Below are 13,604 nucleotides of genomic sequence, written 5' to 3'. Positions count from 1 at the left end.
TCGGGCTCCGCCCAGGTGAGCTTATCGCTCACCGCACCGTCTGGTGCGTACGACGGTATGCGACCACACATACCGCCGTCCTTCCCGGGGCCGTTGGCTGGGCGGTTCGAGCTCCCACTCTTGCCACCCACGACCCCAGAAGCCCCCTTTTAGTCGCCTCTTACGACAGGCAGGGGATACCGTAGCCCTATTCTTGTCCCGGAACTACAGGGATATGAGGGTTATATCCTTGGGATAAATTGGATTTTAAAAAAAGCTAACCGACATTTTTTAGAATACCACGATTAGAGATGCAACGATATACTGAAAGTTCGTAAATATCGATATTGAAGCGATTGAATATCGATATCATATATAAATAATCTTTAAAAAATTAATAATAAGAAAGGCAATTTGTCTTTGCAATTATGGATATATCGATACTATAGCGTTAAAACTTTCATTTTTGTCTCTTATATATTTTTTAGGTTTTCCAATTTATATCAATAATTTCATAACCATATGTTCCTGCCCACAATAGTTATTTCTGTTGCATTGCTAACAAGTACACTATAAACCTCTTCGATAGCTACCAAAAAAATAAAAAAAAAATCAGTTGAAAAATAAAGAGAAAAAACATTATATTTGTGTTATTCTATTTATACTTAAGAGTCTGAAATTTTCTTTTTAACATGAATATGTACAATTTATATTCAATTATTTACAATATTATAAAAAATCGAAATACAAATAAAAAAAAAAAAACATATTTTCAATAATCGAAAAATAACTAAAATTATAAATAAAATAAATGAGATCGCTGCCCCGCGGTAGTGTGCCCAATACACTAACAGCATAACTCGTTGTATTATTATTGATCCAACTGTCAGTAATGCTGTCAATATGTATTTCTTCTATTGCACAAGAAATTCACGAAATAACACTTATATCATTCGCATTTATATATTAAAATATATAAAGGCGTTTTCTACAGCGCTTACACTATTAAGGAACCCCAATAATTAATATAATTTACGTACGTTTAAATTTAAATTAAATATATCGGTCTTTTCAATGACAGTTTTTTTCAATTTTTTTAAACTTCTATTTATATATTTGTTGTGATGATGATTATGCGTTTACGAGTAGTTGACGACAGGTAGTTGTTAACTTGTGCTCGAAGTGTATTTATTAATTTACAATATTGTTTATATTAAAATTGACATCGAACTGTACATACGTGGATAATAACTTGTTTATAATTATTTTATAATACGTTGCATTTAAGAATCGAACGCAACGCATCTAATCTCGTACTAGAAACCTAATTAATCCCAATATTTACGTGACATGAAAAGTTGTGATGACGGCAGCTGGATCCATTTAATCCTCGTTAGTGAATACGGTTAGTGTTCAGTCGAGAATAATGTGCAACGGTTTACATTTTGTAATATTTATAATCGTACAAATACACATCGGAGCATGTCTTGCGTTAACGAATCTGTTCCTGGGCGAAGATGCGCTGCTAAATTTTACACAGCTGGCCAGCAAGTATGACCAACCGGCTGAGCAGTACGAAGTGGTGACTGAAGATGGGTACGTCCTTACCTTGTTTCGGCTTCCCGGATTTAGGCAAATTAACCAACCGCCCACGAGTTTGCCAATTCTTCTAATGCACGGCATCTGCGACTCGTCGGACACCTGGATTCTTAGAGGGTACGAGTCCTTGGCTATTACTCTCGCCAATGGGGGCCACGACGTGTGGCTCGGGAACGCCAGAGGAAATAGATATTCGCGGAAACATTTATACTTGAACCCAGACAAAGACTCCACTTTCTGGGACTTCACCTTCAACGAAATCGGAATGTTTGATCTGACCAGTCTGATAGACTTCGTGTTATTGAGGACCGGCGCTGCGAAGCTCAACGCGATCGGACACTCGCAGGGAACCACCATTTTCTTCGTGCTAGGGTCCACACGGACGGAATATAATTTCAAAATCAATGTGCTCATCGCATTGGCTCCGATATGTTACTTGCAGAACGTGCCCAATCCGTTGGCTACGTTGATAAAATTTTCGCCATTACTGTATTCGAATGCCAAGAAGATAGGCCTAGATGAGTTTCCCGGTAAAATTATCGGGAAAACTTTTTTGAAATTGTGCTCGAAGCCGGTCGCCGGTTACGTGAAGTGCGTTTTCGGTATAAACTTCCCCTTAGCCGGCTATGACAGTGAAGAGTTGGAACCGGCGTTCTTCCGCGTCTCGCTGGGCCACTTCCCTACGGGGACATCCGCGAAGAACTTGTATCACTTCGGACAAGTGGGGCGGCGGAGGAGTTTCTCCCGTTTCGATTACGGGCCGACACGTAACCTCGAACTGTACGGCAGTGAAATCCCTCCGTATTACGACTTAGGTCAAGTTACGATGAAGGTGGTATTGTTCGTTGGCAAAAACGACTTCTTGTCCGTGATAAAGGATGTGGCGTTGTTGAGGGTCCAACTTCCGAATGTGGTGGAGTACACGGAGATCGAAAGGAAACTAATGAATCACGTCGACTTCACTTGGGGTAGGACTATGAAGGATTACTTGTTCCCAAATATTTTTCGGGTCCTTAACATGTTCAGGTGGTACGTGTAGTTACTAGTTACACATAATACATAAAAAATAAGTGGTTTTTTTATCAATATTATAAAACTTTTTTGTAACATTGCAGAATTACTTATGTATTTTAAATTTCTGATTTTGTTATCCATACTGAACTCTATTATATTTTCTTATATTAGAATCGATGTTTGAAATTAATGGGTGAATCATAAAGATTTAATTAAATTTACACTATTGTATTAATTTTTGTTTTATTTATATTTACGTATAGTATACACATTTAAGAGTGTCGGCTCTGAGATTGTATTGACATTTTTCATACATTACAATGTACTTACTTAAGTGCAAAATGCTGGAGGTTTTCCAAACGGCACACTGCCTTATAAATTACAGATATACTATATAGGTACGGAAACCCACTTTAGATGTAAATGAAATATACGTTTTCCTCAACTTTCAAGTCTTATCTAAAATTGCATCAATTTCTTTTACTTTAATATAAAATGAGCTCCTAACAAAGTTTACAGTTTGATGTTTTTAAATGCAGTATTTGATAACGTATCTAAAGAGTTGAAAAATTGAAGTGTCTATTATCATTTTATTTTGAAAATACTTCCGTCATGTTGTTGTAATTCATTGAAAATAAAAAAACCTTTTTATTTAAAATAATTTTATCCAAATCTTTGAAGAGAATCAAACACGTATGGATATAGATAAATGAACATATGTTTTCCCCAAACATAGTCAATATGATTCATCGTCCGCCGAGGGTTGATCACGAAGCGCACGATGTTGGGTAACTGCTTCCTAAGGAGGGCTACGTCGGGCTGTGTGGAAAAATAATCATTTGTAGCTGTCAATAGTACCACCTGTGTCGTCACCTTACTCAGGTCATACTCAGGGGGCGTAGTGGAGTTGTAAGCAATAAGGTTTCGTTCGCTACCGTAATCAAACTGAGCAAAACTCTTTCTGATGGTGACTTGACCGTAATGTAGTGCGTCCTTAGTGGATGCCGCTGTCGGGAAATGTTTGAAGACGACCAAGGAGAAGGCGGGCTCCAATTCGCTCGGATCGTATCCACAAAGCGGAAATACTGCGCCGTATACACACTTCAAATATGACACTGCTGCACTGTGTGTACATACGGCACGTGTCAATTTTTCTTCCGGCGAAATATCTCCGAAGATTTCATATTTGTGCAACGTTTTTAGTGTTTCATAAATGGCTGGACTAGCACGCAACAATATTGCCAGCGGAGGGGGTGAGTGTTGTAAGTAGGCTACGGGTGCCAGTGCTATGAACAGATTCACCTTCTCGTTGTATTCCGGCTTGGTCGAGAGTAGCACGAAATGCATCGTGGTGCCTTGGGAATGGCCGATAGTGTTCAGTTTGGGGGCACCAGTCTCCTTCAAAACTAAATCGATTGTCGTTGCAAGATCGTAGATGCCGTGTTCGTGGAAAGTGAAGTTCCAGTACTTGGGATTTAAGTCGATACTGAGGGACAGGTGGCCCTGGGAATACTTGTTGCCCCTGACGTTGCCCAGCCACACGTCGAAGCCAGCGTTCGCGAGGGTTATCGCCATCGATTCGTTACCTCGAATGATCCATGTGTCCGAGGAGTCCGCGAAACCGTGGAACAGTAGAATAGGCAGGTATTTCTTGCTTCCTCGGAGGTGGAATATTTTGAGTCTGTAGCCATCTTCAGTGTAAACTATATGCTCCTCGGCTGGATGGCCATACTTCGCGGCGAGTTGTGAGAAGTCCAGATCAGCATCGGGATTTTCCGGTTCCAGATCGGGGACTAATGATTGTGGATTGACAAGTGTCGATAATAGATTTGCTATCTGCTGTGCTCTACCGTATTGTAGTATCAGGATGATCGCTATAAGTTTTGTGAGTGTTCTCGTCGACATCTTGTTGTAATGTGTTAAGCGTGCCGCTTCTTCCCACCTTAAAGACTTATCGGTAATTTATACAGGATGGCCAATAACAATGTGTTTTTTTAATCTAACAAATTTCAAATCATACTTTAACTAACTCATACAAATCAGACTGAAAGTTAGTCTTAAAGTTATTAGTTAGTGTTTCTCCCGCGACTTCGTCCGCGTAAATTATGTCATATAATCATACAAATTATAAACCATTATTACGGATAATATTTATTAACAATATATTTATTAATTAACATTTAACTGAGACATAGTCCATATTTTGTTAGTATTTACATTGTACTATTTTGTAAGTATTTATACAAGAAGCTATATTAGTAAAATTTGTCATAAATAAAAAAAGAGTGAATAAAAAATCATTTAATAAATAAAAATCACTTTCTATTTCGTTCACCACGACCATACTGGTGTTTTATGTAGCTATAACAAACAGTACCTAATTTGAACAAGGTATGTTACAATAGATCATCCTGTATTTCAGTCAATGAATCAACATTATAGATTTTCTATTACAAAAATTGATAAAAGCATATGTATATATATATATATATATATATATATATATATATATATATATATATATATATATATATATATATATATATATATATATATATATAGTTTTTGCGAAAATGATTTAATTTTACCGTTATTAATGTTATTATAGATAGTGCTGTATTAATATAAATATGTTGATTCTAAGGTAAGTCAGATAATGGTAATAGAAAAAAGTCACACATTCAAAGGATTGTAGGTACTTGTTTGATAATGATTGGGTATAGGGAAAGAATTACAATTTACAAATGCCTAATAGATATGCGTATTGTTTCTTATTTCTATAAATAAAATATTTATATATATGAAAATGAATGTTTCTTATGTCCTTTATAAAGTCTTTGTAAAGAATTTAGTTAGTACGACCAATTTTCGGCAGATGGTGCCACTGTCATTGCAATGAAGGTACACATATTCAGTTATATGTATGTCATGTTATTTTTTAAAACCCAGGCGAAGCCGAGGGCGCTACAAGTGTTTAAAAATTTTATTAATACGTTAGTCAGTAATTAAAGTGATTGTATATCACGAAAATTGATTGTGACAATGATTTTACAATTTTAATGACTTCTAATTTTACAACCCAATATTTTCACCGTCTTATTTTTTCAATACAAAATATAAGTAAGGGTCTAGGGCTCATTCACACTGGCGTTTCGTTGTCGGGGCATCTGCAGTCATCAGTTATTATCATTAACAAAATGGTTTAAGACGGGAATACTATTGTTAGTCCTGCTTGGGAATAGAAAATTAAAACAAAAACGGAAAATAAAAATTAAATGCTTTGGAACCCATAATGATATTTGCGATCAAATGAAATTGACTATACTCCGGCATTACAAGCTGCAAGCAGCAAGCATATAAAAATAACCCCAAATTATTCCGTTTTTATCTTTCAAAGTCGAAAATTATACTTGATAAAATTATTGTAAATATAATTTCTGTTATTAAACTATGTAGCGGTTGCCGATGAACCGTGCTTGGACACGATAGTATGACGCTGCGTGGCACCGCGTATTTGCGGTTTTGTCGCGGCGCTTTCACATACGCGCGTGCACATACGACCATCAAAAACATAAGCTGGAAAACCCATAATGTACAGTAGCTCGTAAACTACCAAACAGAAGCGTTTCACATTGATGGTATAAGAGTATCGTTGCACATACCTACTATCATCGAAACCATGAACTCGAAAAACGCTAGTGTGTAAATATGAACCAGAAGAATTTTATACTGATGTTATAAGGATGCTTTACCGCCAGATATGTGCGAGGTAGCGAAGTCATGGATGTGTGTCAAATCCATCAATATGGTTGCTTGATTATCATAGCTTAGCTTATCTCTGGTAACTAAATTATGCTTTATAACTGAATGTAGGTACGTGTAGTTACTACTCGTAGTTACACATAATAGATAAAAAATAAGTGTTTTTTTATTAATATTATTGTTAAAATATAGGATCGTTAATACTTTAAATAATAAAATCTTATTTTCTTAGTTCAGACACATCTTTATTTCTTTTAATATTTGACAAGGAGCAATAACTTAGAAAACATTACCAAAGAGTTTAGTAACCTATAACAATACTTTTTGGATATAAAGATTATAATATTTACTTATTTACAACACGCCTCCTTAAATTTATAATCTCATAACATAACTATTACATACTAATAACATATCTAAATCAATCTTAACTCTAATCTGTTCTTCAAAAAAGTTGTCTTATTTAGACTTTTAGTTAACATATCTGCCAAATTAAATTTAGTATTAATTTTTACAATATCAATTATTTTCTTTTCATAGTTCTCATTTACATAATGATACTGCACTTCGATGTGCTTCGAATTCTTTGTAAAGTTGCCGTACTTAGCTATTGCAACTGCACCTGAGTTATCTACATACAGTTTTACTGGATCACGAAATTTTACATCAAATGATTCACTTAGTAAGTTTCTAATAAAAAGTACTTCTGTTACTGCCTCTGACATAGCAGTATATTCTGCAAAAGTTGAACATTTAGTTACTGTATTTTGTTTACGTGATTTCCAATAAATTAAGTTTCCATACAATCTAATAATAAAACCAGTTGTAGATTTTCTATCAACATTATCTCCAGCAAAATCAGAATCTACCATACAATCTAATATTTCAGTATCCACATTATCATTATAAGTTAAACTTAGATCCTTAGTATTATAAAGGTATTTTAATATTCTCATTGCATATTTATAGTGTGTTTCGTTATAGCAACTTTGGTATCTACTCAAATAATTAACACTGTACGCTACATCTGGCCTTGTGCCTGTACTAATATATAACAATTCACCTATTATATTTCTGTACTTAATAGTTTCATCTATTTTTCTAGCTTGTTCTAGTTTTAAATTTGTTTCCATTGGAGTATCATATAACTTAGTATTTTTCAGATCATATTTTGCAGCCAAAGATTCAATATATTTTGTTTGGTTTAGAGTCATTATACCTTTATCCTCACTATAATCCATATCTATTCCAACATAGCTTTTAATTTTACCCAAGTCTTTCATAACAAATCTTTTCATTAAACTAGTTTTTACCTCATTTATTTTAGTTTTATTTTTACAACAAATTAAAAAATCGTCAACATATATTAATATATATATTGGATCTTTGCTTGCTCTATTAACATATAAACAGTTATCATAGTTACTTCTAACAAAATTCAACGTTTTAATAAATGTATCAAAACATTCGTACCATACTTTAGGGCTTTCTTTAAGACCATAGAGTGCTTTTTTCAATTTGTAAACTTTATTGTCGCCAATTTCATAACCTTTCGGTTGATTTATATAAACTTCTGATTTTACATGAGCATTTAAAAAAGCTGTTTCTACATCCATCTGTTCAATAAATAAATTATTCTTACAACTGTATGACAATAAAATTTTCAAAGTTTGCATTTTTCCTACCGGTGAGTAAGCATTATCAATGTAATCATTTTGCTGAAATCCTCTGACAACTAATCTAGCTTTGTAAATATTATTGCTTTTCTTTCTGAAAACCCACTTAACATCTATAACCTTTTTATCTTTTGGTTTTTCAACAATTTTCCAAGTATTATTTTTATTTATGCTATTTATTTCTGAGTCCATTGCTATTTTCCATTGTTTATAATCATTGGAGTTCATCGCCTCCTCAAAAGTATTAGGTACATTGGCATCAATATAATTAACATATATAAAATGTGAAACTGAATTACCATATCTAGAAACTGGATTTCTCTTTCTCTTTTCTACTACATTCTTGTCTCCATTATCATTTAAACTATCATCAACTACAAGGTCCTTCAAGGTATTATTAGAATTAGTCTCCTCCGCATCTTCATATTTTTCATCACTTTCCTCATTTACTATTTCTTTTAAAGTTTGGTCTAATTCTAAATCTTTATCTTTTGGATCATCTAGTTTTTCTAAGCAAATCAGTTTAGTATTTTCTTCAATTACCTGTACATGCCTAACATTAATTATTTTGTTATTTAATAGAACTCGATAACTATTTTCATTATAACCTACTAAAATACCCTTTTGTGCTTTATCATCCCATTTACTTTTTCTTAAAACTTCTGGAACCCTAACATACACTCTACTTCCATATATTTTTAAATGTTCGACATTTGGTTTTATTTTAAAAAATATTTCATAAGGTGTTTTATTTTCTACCGTATTTGCAATTGTACGATTTTTTAAATATGCTGCTGTTTTTATAAATTCAGGCCAATACCTTCTGTGAATTTTAGCTTCTCTCATTAAACACCTAGCTATGTCCATAGCAGATCTGTTATATCTTTCCGCTACTCCATTTAATTTATGAACGTAGGGTGGACATGGTAATAACTCTATACCCTTATACCTTATAAAATTGTAAATTTCTTTATTTAGATATTCTCTACCATTGTCACACTGAATTTTCTTAATTCTTTGGTTGAATTTATTTTCTAATAAATTAACAAATTCTATGAAACAACTCGCAACTTCAGCTTTACTTTTAATACAAAATATCCTTGTGCATTTACTATAATCATCGATAAATGTAAGAAAATATTTCTCCCCACCATAACCAGTTGTATTATGTGGACCATTTAAATTAGTATGAATTAATTCTAAAATTTTAGTTGTCTTTGTTCTATTATTTTCAAAAGGCACATTACTCATTTTACTTTGTATACAATTTGAACATTTCATTTCTGTGCTTTCAATTCTATCAGGTAAACCATCTAATAATTTATTATTTATCAATTTATTCAAATTGGTCATGTCAACTGAAAATTGACATGACCAAGTGCCCTATGCCATTTTTCTTTCTGAGTCAAAGTTATTGAATGTGCATACACTTCTCTTTTGCATACAAAACTTTTTATAGAATACAAATTGTTTATTTTATCAGCGACAACTATTAATTCTCTGAGACTATTATAAATTTTTGCATTTTCATTTTTTGCTACTATAGTGCAACTTTTAGTTATTTTTGAAAAGCTTAACAAATTTTGTTTAATGCCTTCAACAAAATAAACATTTTTTAAATCTACATACTTTAGATTATAATAGGTTTTAAAATAAATTTTAACAGTGCCTACTTTAGTGGCTTTTAACATGTTACCATCTGGCAGTTTTACATAAACAGGACTTTTCAGATCTATAAAATCATAAAAATATGTATCATTTTTTATTATATGGTCGGTACACCCGCTATCTAAAAGCCAATTAATTTCACCATCATTATCATATTCTTGTGTTACCTGATTTATCTCCGAATTACATACTTGAGCTGTCCATGACTCCCCTGCAAAGTCGTTTGAAGATTTACCACTGGACTGACCTTGACCCTTAAAATGTTTTTGACCTCTGCCTCGGATATGACCTCTATAATATCCACCGCTGTTGTAACCTCTTCGTGATCCTTGCTGACCTCTAGCAGTTTGTTGTCCTTGATTATATGTCTGTGCATACCAACAGTCCTTCTTGAGATGACCGGTCTTTCCACATACAAAGCATTCGGCTACAGTTTTGGCTGCAAATGTACTCATATTATTTTTCTTATCTGAGTCACTAGTAGACATATTTTTCTCTTTTATTTTAGAGCATACATAATCAACTGTCCTTTGTTCTTCGGGAATTACATCAAGAAAGTCTCCAATATAACTATAGCTTGGCGGAAGCGCTCTTAGTAGGTATCTTAACTTCTCAGGTTCGTTTATTTTTCCTCCAGCCGTTTTAAACTCATTTATTGTCTTCTCGAACTCCACAAAAAAATCTTCTATAGTATTATAATTGTTCAGTTTAATCTCTTCTATTTTCGCTCTGCAAATAATTTGCATGGCTGTAGACTGAGTAAGGTATATTTTATCGAACTTACTTAGCATTTCATACGCTGTTTTGCAATCGGTGATGTATTCCAGTTGCTTGTCTGAGATTGTACTCATAATTATTGTTCTTGCCTTTAAATCCCTCTTTTTCCATTCTGTTTCAGCTTTTTCCATTTTCACAATGGCGGCCTCATTGCATTCTTTATACTCCAACAAAGTTATTAATCTAAATTTCCAGCTTGAATAGTTTGTGCCATCAAAAATAGGTATCACAATATCTTCAATCTTCGCTTGTTTAGCCATTTTTATGACAGTAATGTTTTCCAAGCATTTAAACAAATTTTTATTTTCTTCTTGCACGCGTCTTTTTATCACGCTGCGTTTTTCTTGAAATTCTAATTATTTTTATTAACCACGCTCTGCTACCATGTTAAAATATAGGATCGTTAATACTTTAAATAATAAAATCTTATTTTCTTAGTTCAGACACATCTTTATTTCTTTTAATATTTGACAAGGAGCAATAACTTAGAAAACATTACCAAAGAGTTTAGTAACCTATAACAATACTTTTTGGATATAAAGATTATAATATTTACTTATTTACAACAATTATAAAACTTTTTTGTAACATTGCAGAATTACTTATGTATTTTAAATTTCTGATTTTGTTATCCATACTGAACTCTATTATATTTTCTTATATTAGAATCGATGTTTGAAATTAATGGGTGAATCATAAAGATTTAATTAAATTTACACTATTGTATTAATTTTTGTTTTATTTATATTACAATGTACTTACTTAAGTGCAAAATGCTGGAGGATTTCCAAAAGGAGTGTGCCTTTTAAATTACAGATATTCTATATAGGTACGGAAAACCACTTTAGATGTAAATGAAATATATGTTTTCCTCAACTTTCAAGTCTTATCTAAAATTGCATCAATTTCTTTTACTCTACTATAAAATGAGCTCCTAATAAAGTTTACAGTTTGATGTTTTTAAATGCAGTATTTGATAACGTATCTAAAGAGTTGAAAAATTGAAGTGTCTATTATCATTTTATTTTGAAAATACTTTCGTCATGTTGTTGTAATACATTGAAAATAAAAAACCTTTTTATTTAAAATAATTTTATCCAAATCTTTGAAGAGAATCAAACACGTATGGATATAGATAAATGAACATATGTTTTCCCCAAACATAGTCCATATGATTCATCGTCCGCCGGGGGTTGATCACGAAGCGTACGATGTTGGGTAACTGCTTCCTAAGGAGGGCTACGTCGGGCTGTGTGGAAAAATAATCATTTGTAGCTGTCAATAGTACTACCTGTGTCGTCACCTTACTCAGGTCATACTCAGTTGGCGTAGTGGACTTGTAAGCAATAAGGTTTCGTTCGCTACCGTAATCAAACTGAGCAAAACTCTTTCTGATGGTGACTTGCCCGTAATGTAGTGCGTCCTTAGTGGATGCCGCTGTCGGGAAATGTTTGAAGACGACCAGGGAGAAGGCGGGCTCCAATTCGCTCGGATCGTATCCACAAAGCGGAAATATTAATCCATTCACACACGCCGCATATGATACTGCTGCACTGTGCGTACAAACGGCACGTGTCAATTTTTCTTCCGGCGAAATATCTCCGTAAATTTCATATTTGTGCAACGTCTTTAGTGTTTCATAGATGGCTGGACTATCACGCAACAATATTGCCAGCGGAGGCGGTGAGTGTTGTAAGTAGGCTACGGGTGCCAGTGCTATGAACAGGTTCACCTTCTCGTTGTATTCCGGCTTGGTCGAGAGTAGCACGAAATGCATCGTGGTGCCTTGGGAATGGCCGATAGTGTTCAGTTTGGGGGCACCAGTCTCCTTCAAAACTAAATCGATTGTCGTTGGAAGATCGTAGATGCCGTGTTCGTGGAAAGTGAAGTTCCAGTACTTGGGATTTAGGTCGATACTGAGGGACAGGTGGCCCTGGGAATGCTTGTTGCCCCTGACGTTGCCCAGCCACACGTCGAAGCCAGCGTTCGCGAGGGTTATCGCCATCGATTCGTTACCTCGAATGATCCATGTGTCCGAGGAGTCCACGAAACCGTGGAACAGTAGAATAGGCAGGTATTTCTTGCTTCCTCGGAGGTGGAATATTTTGAGTCTGTAGCCATCTTCAGTGTAAACTATATGCTCCTCGGCTGGATGGCCATACTTCGCGGCGAGTTGTGAGAAGTCCAGATCAGCATCGGGATTTTCCGGTTCCAGATCGGGGAATAATGATTGTGGATTGACAAGTGTCGAAAATAGATTTGCTATCTGCTGTGCTCTACCGTATTGTATTATCAGAATGATCGCTATAAGTTTTGTGAGTGTTCTCGTCGACATCTTGTTGTAATGTGTTAAGCGTGCCATTTCTTCGCACCTTGAAGACTTATCGGTAATTTATACAGGATGGCCAATAACAATGTATTTTTTTAATCTAACAAATTTCAAATCATACTTTAACTAACTCATACAAATCAGACTGAAAGTTAGTCTTAAAGTTATTAGTTAGTATTTCTCCCGCGACTTCGTCCGCGTAAATTATGTCATAATCATACAAATTTTAAACTATTATTACGGATAATATTTATGAACAATATATTTATTTATGAACATTTAACTGAGACATAGTCCATATTTTGTTAGTATTCATATAAAAAGCTATGTTAGTAAAATTTGTCATACATAAAAAAGAGTGAATAAAAAAATGATTTAATAAATAACTAAACTAAACTAACTTTTAAAGGTGGTAGAACCCTTTGTGGTTCGACTCCGGCGGCACCACCGCCACACCTATTTCTACCTAATAACAGCAGTGTTAGGCGCTGCTGTGTTCCGGTTTGAAGGGTGTGGTAAGGGAGACAGACTTTTCCGAGGCGTTCCAGCTTAGTCCTCAGGGGTAGCGGCGCATCTGTGGCCGACCTCAGGTAGGAATATCTAATCCTATCTGGGGTTGATTACAGATGTCCATGGGCGGCACTAGCCACATCAGGTGGACTGCATGCTCGTCTGCTATTCTTATATTATAAAAAAAAAAAAAAATCTAAATAAAAATCACTTTCTATTTCGTTTACCACGACCATACTGGTGTTATATGTAGCTATAACAAACAGTACCTAATTTGAAAAAGGTATGTT

At 34.3% G+C, this 13,604-nt stretch overlaps 3 protein-coding genes across 4 annotated transcripts in view; 2 read left to right on the top strand and 1 right to left on the bottom strand.

Moving 5' to 3' along the window:
• LOC140757222 (cationic amino acid transporter 2) overlaps positions 1-13,604 on the top strand; it is a 39,193-nt gene that overhangs the window by 13,171 nt on the left and 12,418 nt on the right. The window lies entirely within an intron of this gene.
• Positions 1,058-3,455, top strand: LOC140757225 (lipase 1-like). The gene has a single exon (XM_073092760.1). The coding sequence runs from the start codon at positions 1,406-1,408 to the stop codon at positions 2,615-2,617; it is 1,212 nt and encodes a 403-aa protein (XP_072948861.1). The 5' UTR covers positions 1,058-1,405; the 3' UTR covers positions 2,618-3,455.
• LOC140756966 (uncharacterized) lies at positions 3,256-12,810 on the bottom strand. Its single transcript, XM_073092514.1, has 4 exons — positions 11,638-12,810; positions 10,483-10,639; positions 9,946-10,137; positions 3,256-4,385 (listed from the first exon to the last, which is right to left on the bottom strand). The coding sequence occupies exons 1-4, from the start codon at positions 12,808-12,810 to the stop codon at positions 3,256-3,258; spliced, it is 2,652 nt and encodes an 883-aa protein (XP_072948615.1).

Source organism: Epargyreus clarus, unplaced genomic scaffold (assembly GCF_041222505.1).
Source record: "Epargyreus clarus isolate Ecla_fem2 unplaced genomic scaffold, WU_Ecla_fem_2.2 ptg000004l, whole genome shotgun sequence".
Classification (NCBI taxonomy): Eukaryota; Metazoa; Arthropoda; class Insecta; order Lepidoptera; family Hesperiidae; genus Epargyreus; species Epargyreus clarus.
The sequence above is the reverse complement of the archived record's forward strand: the minus strand, read 5'-3'. Positions and strand labels throughout refer to the sequence as shown.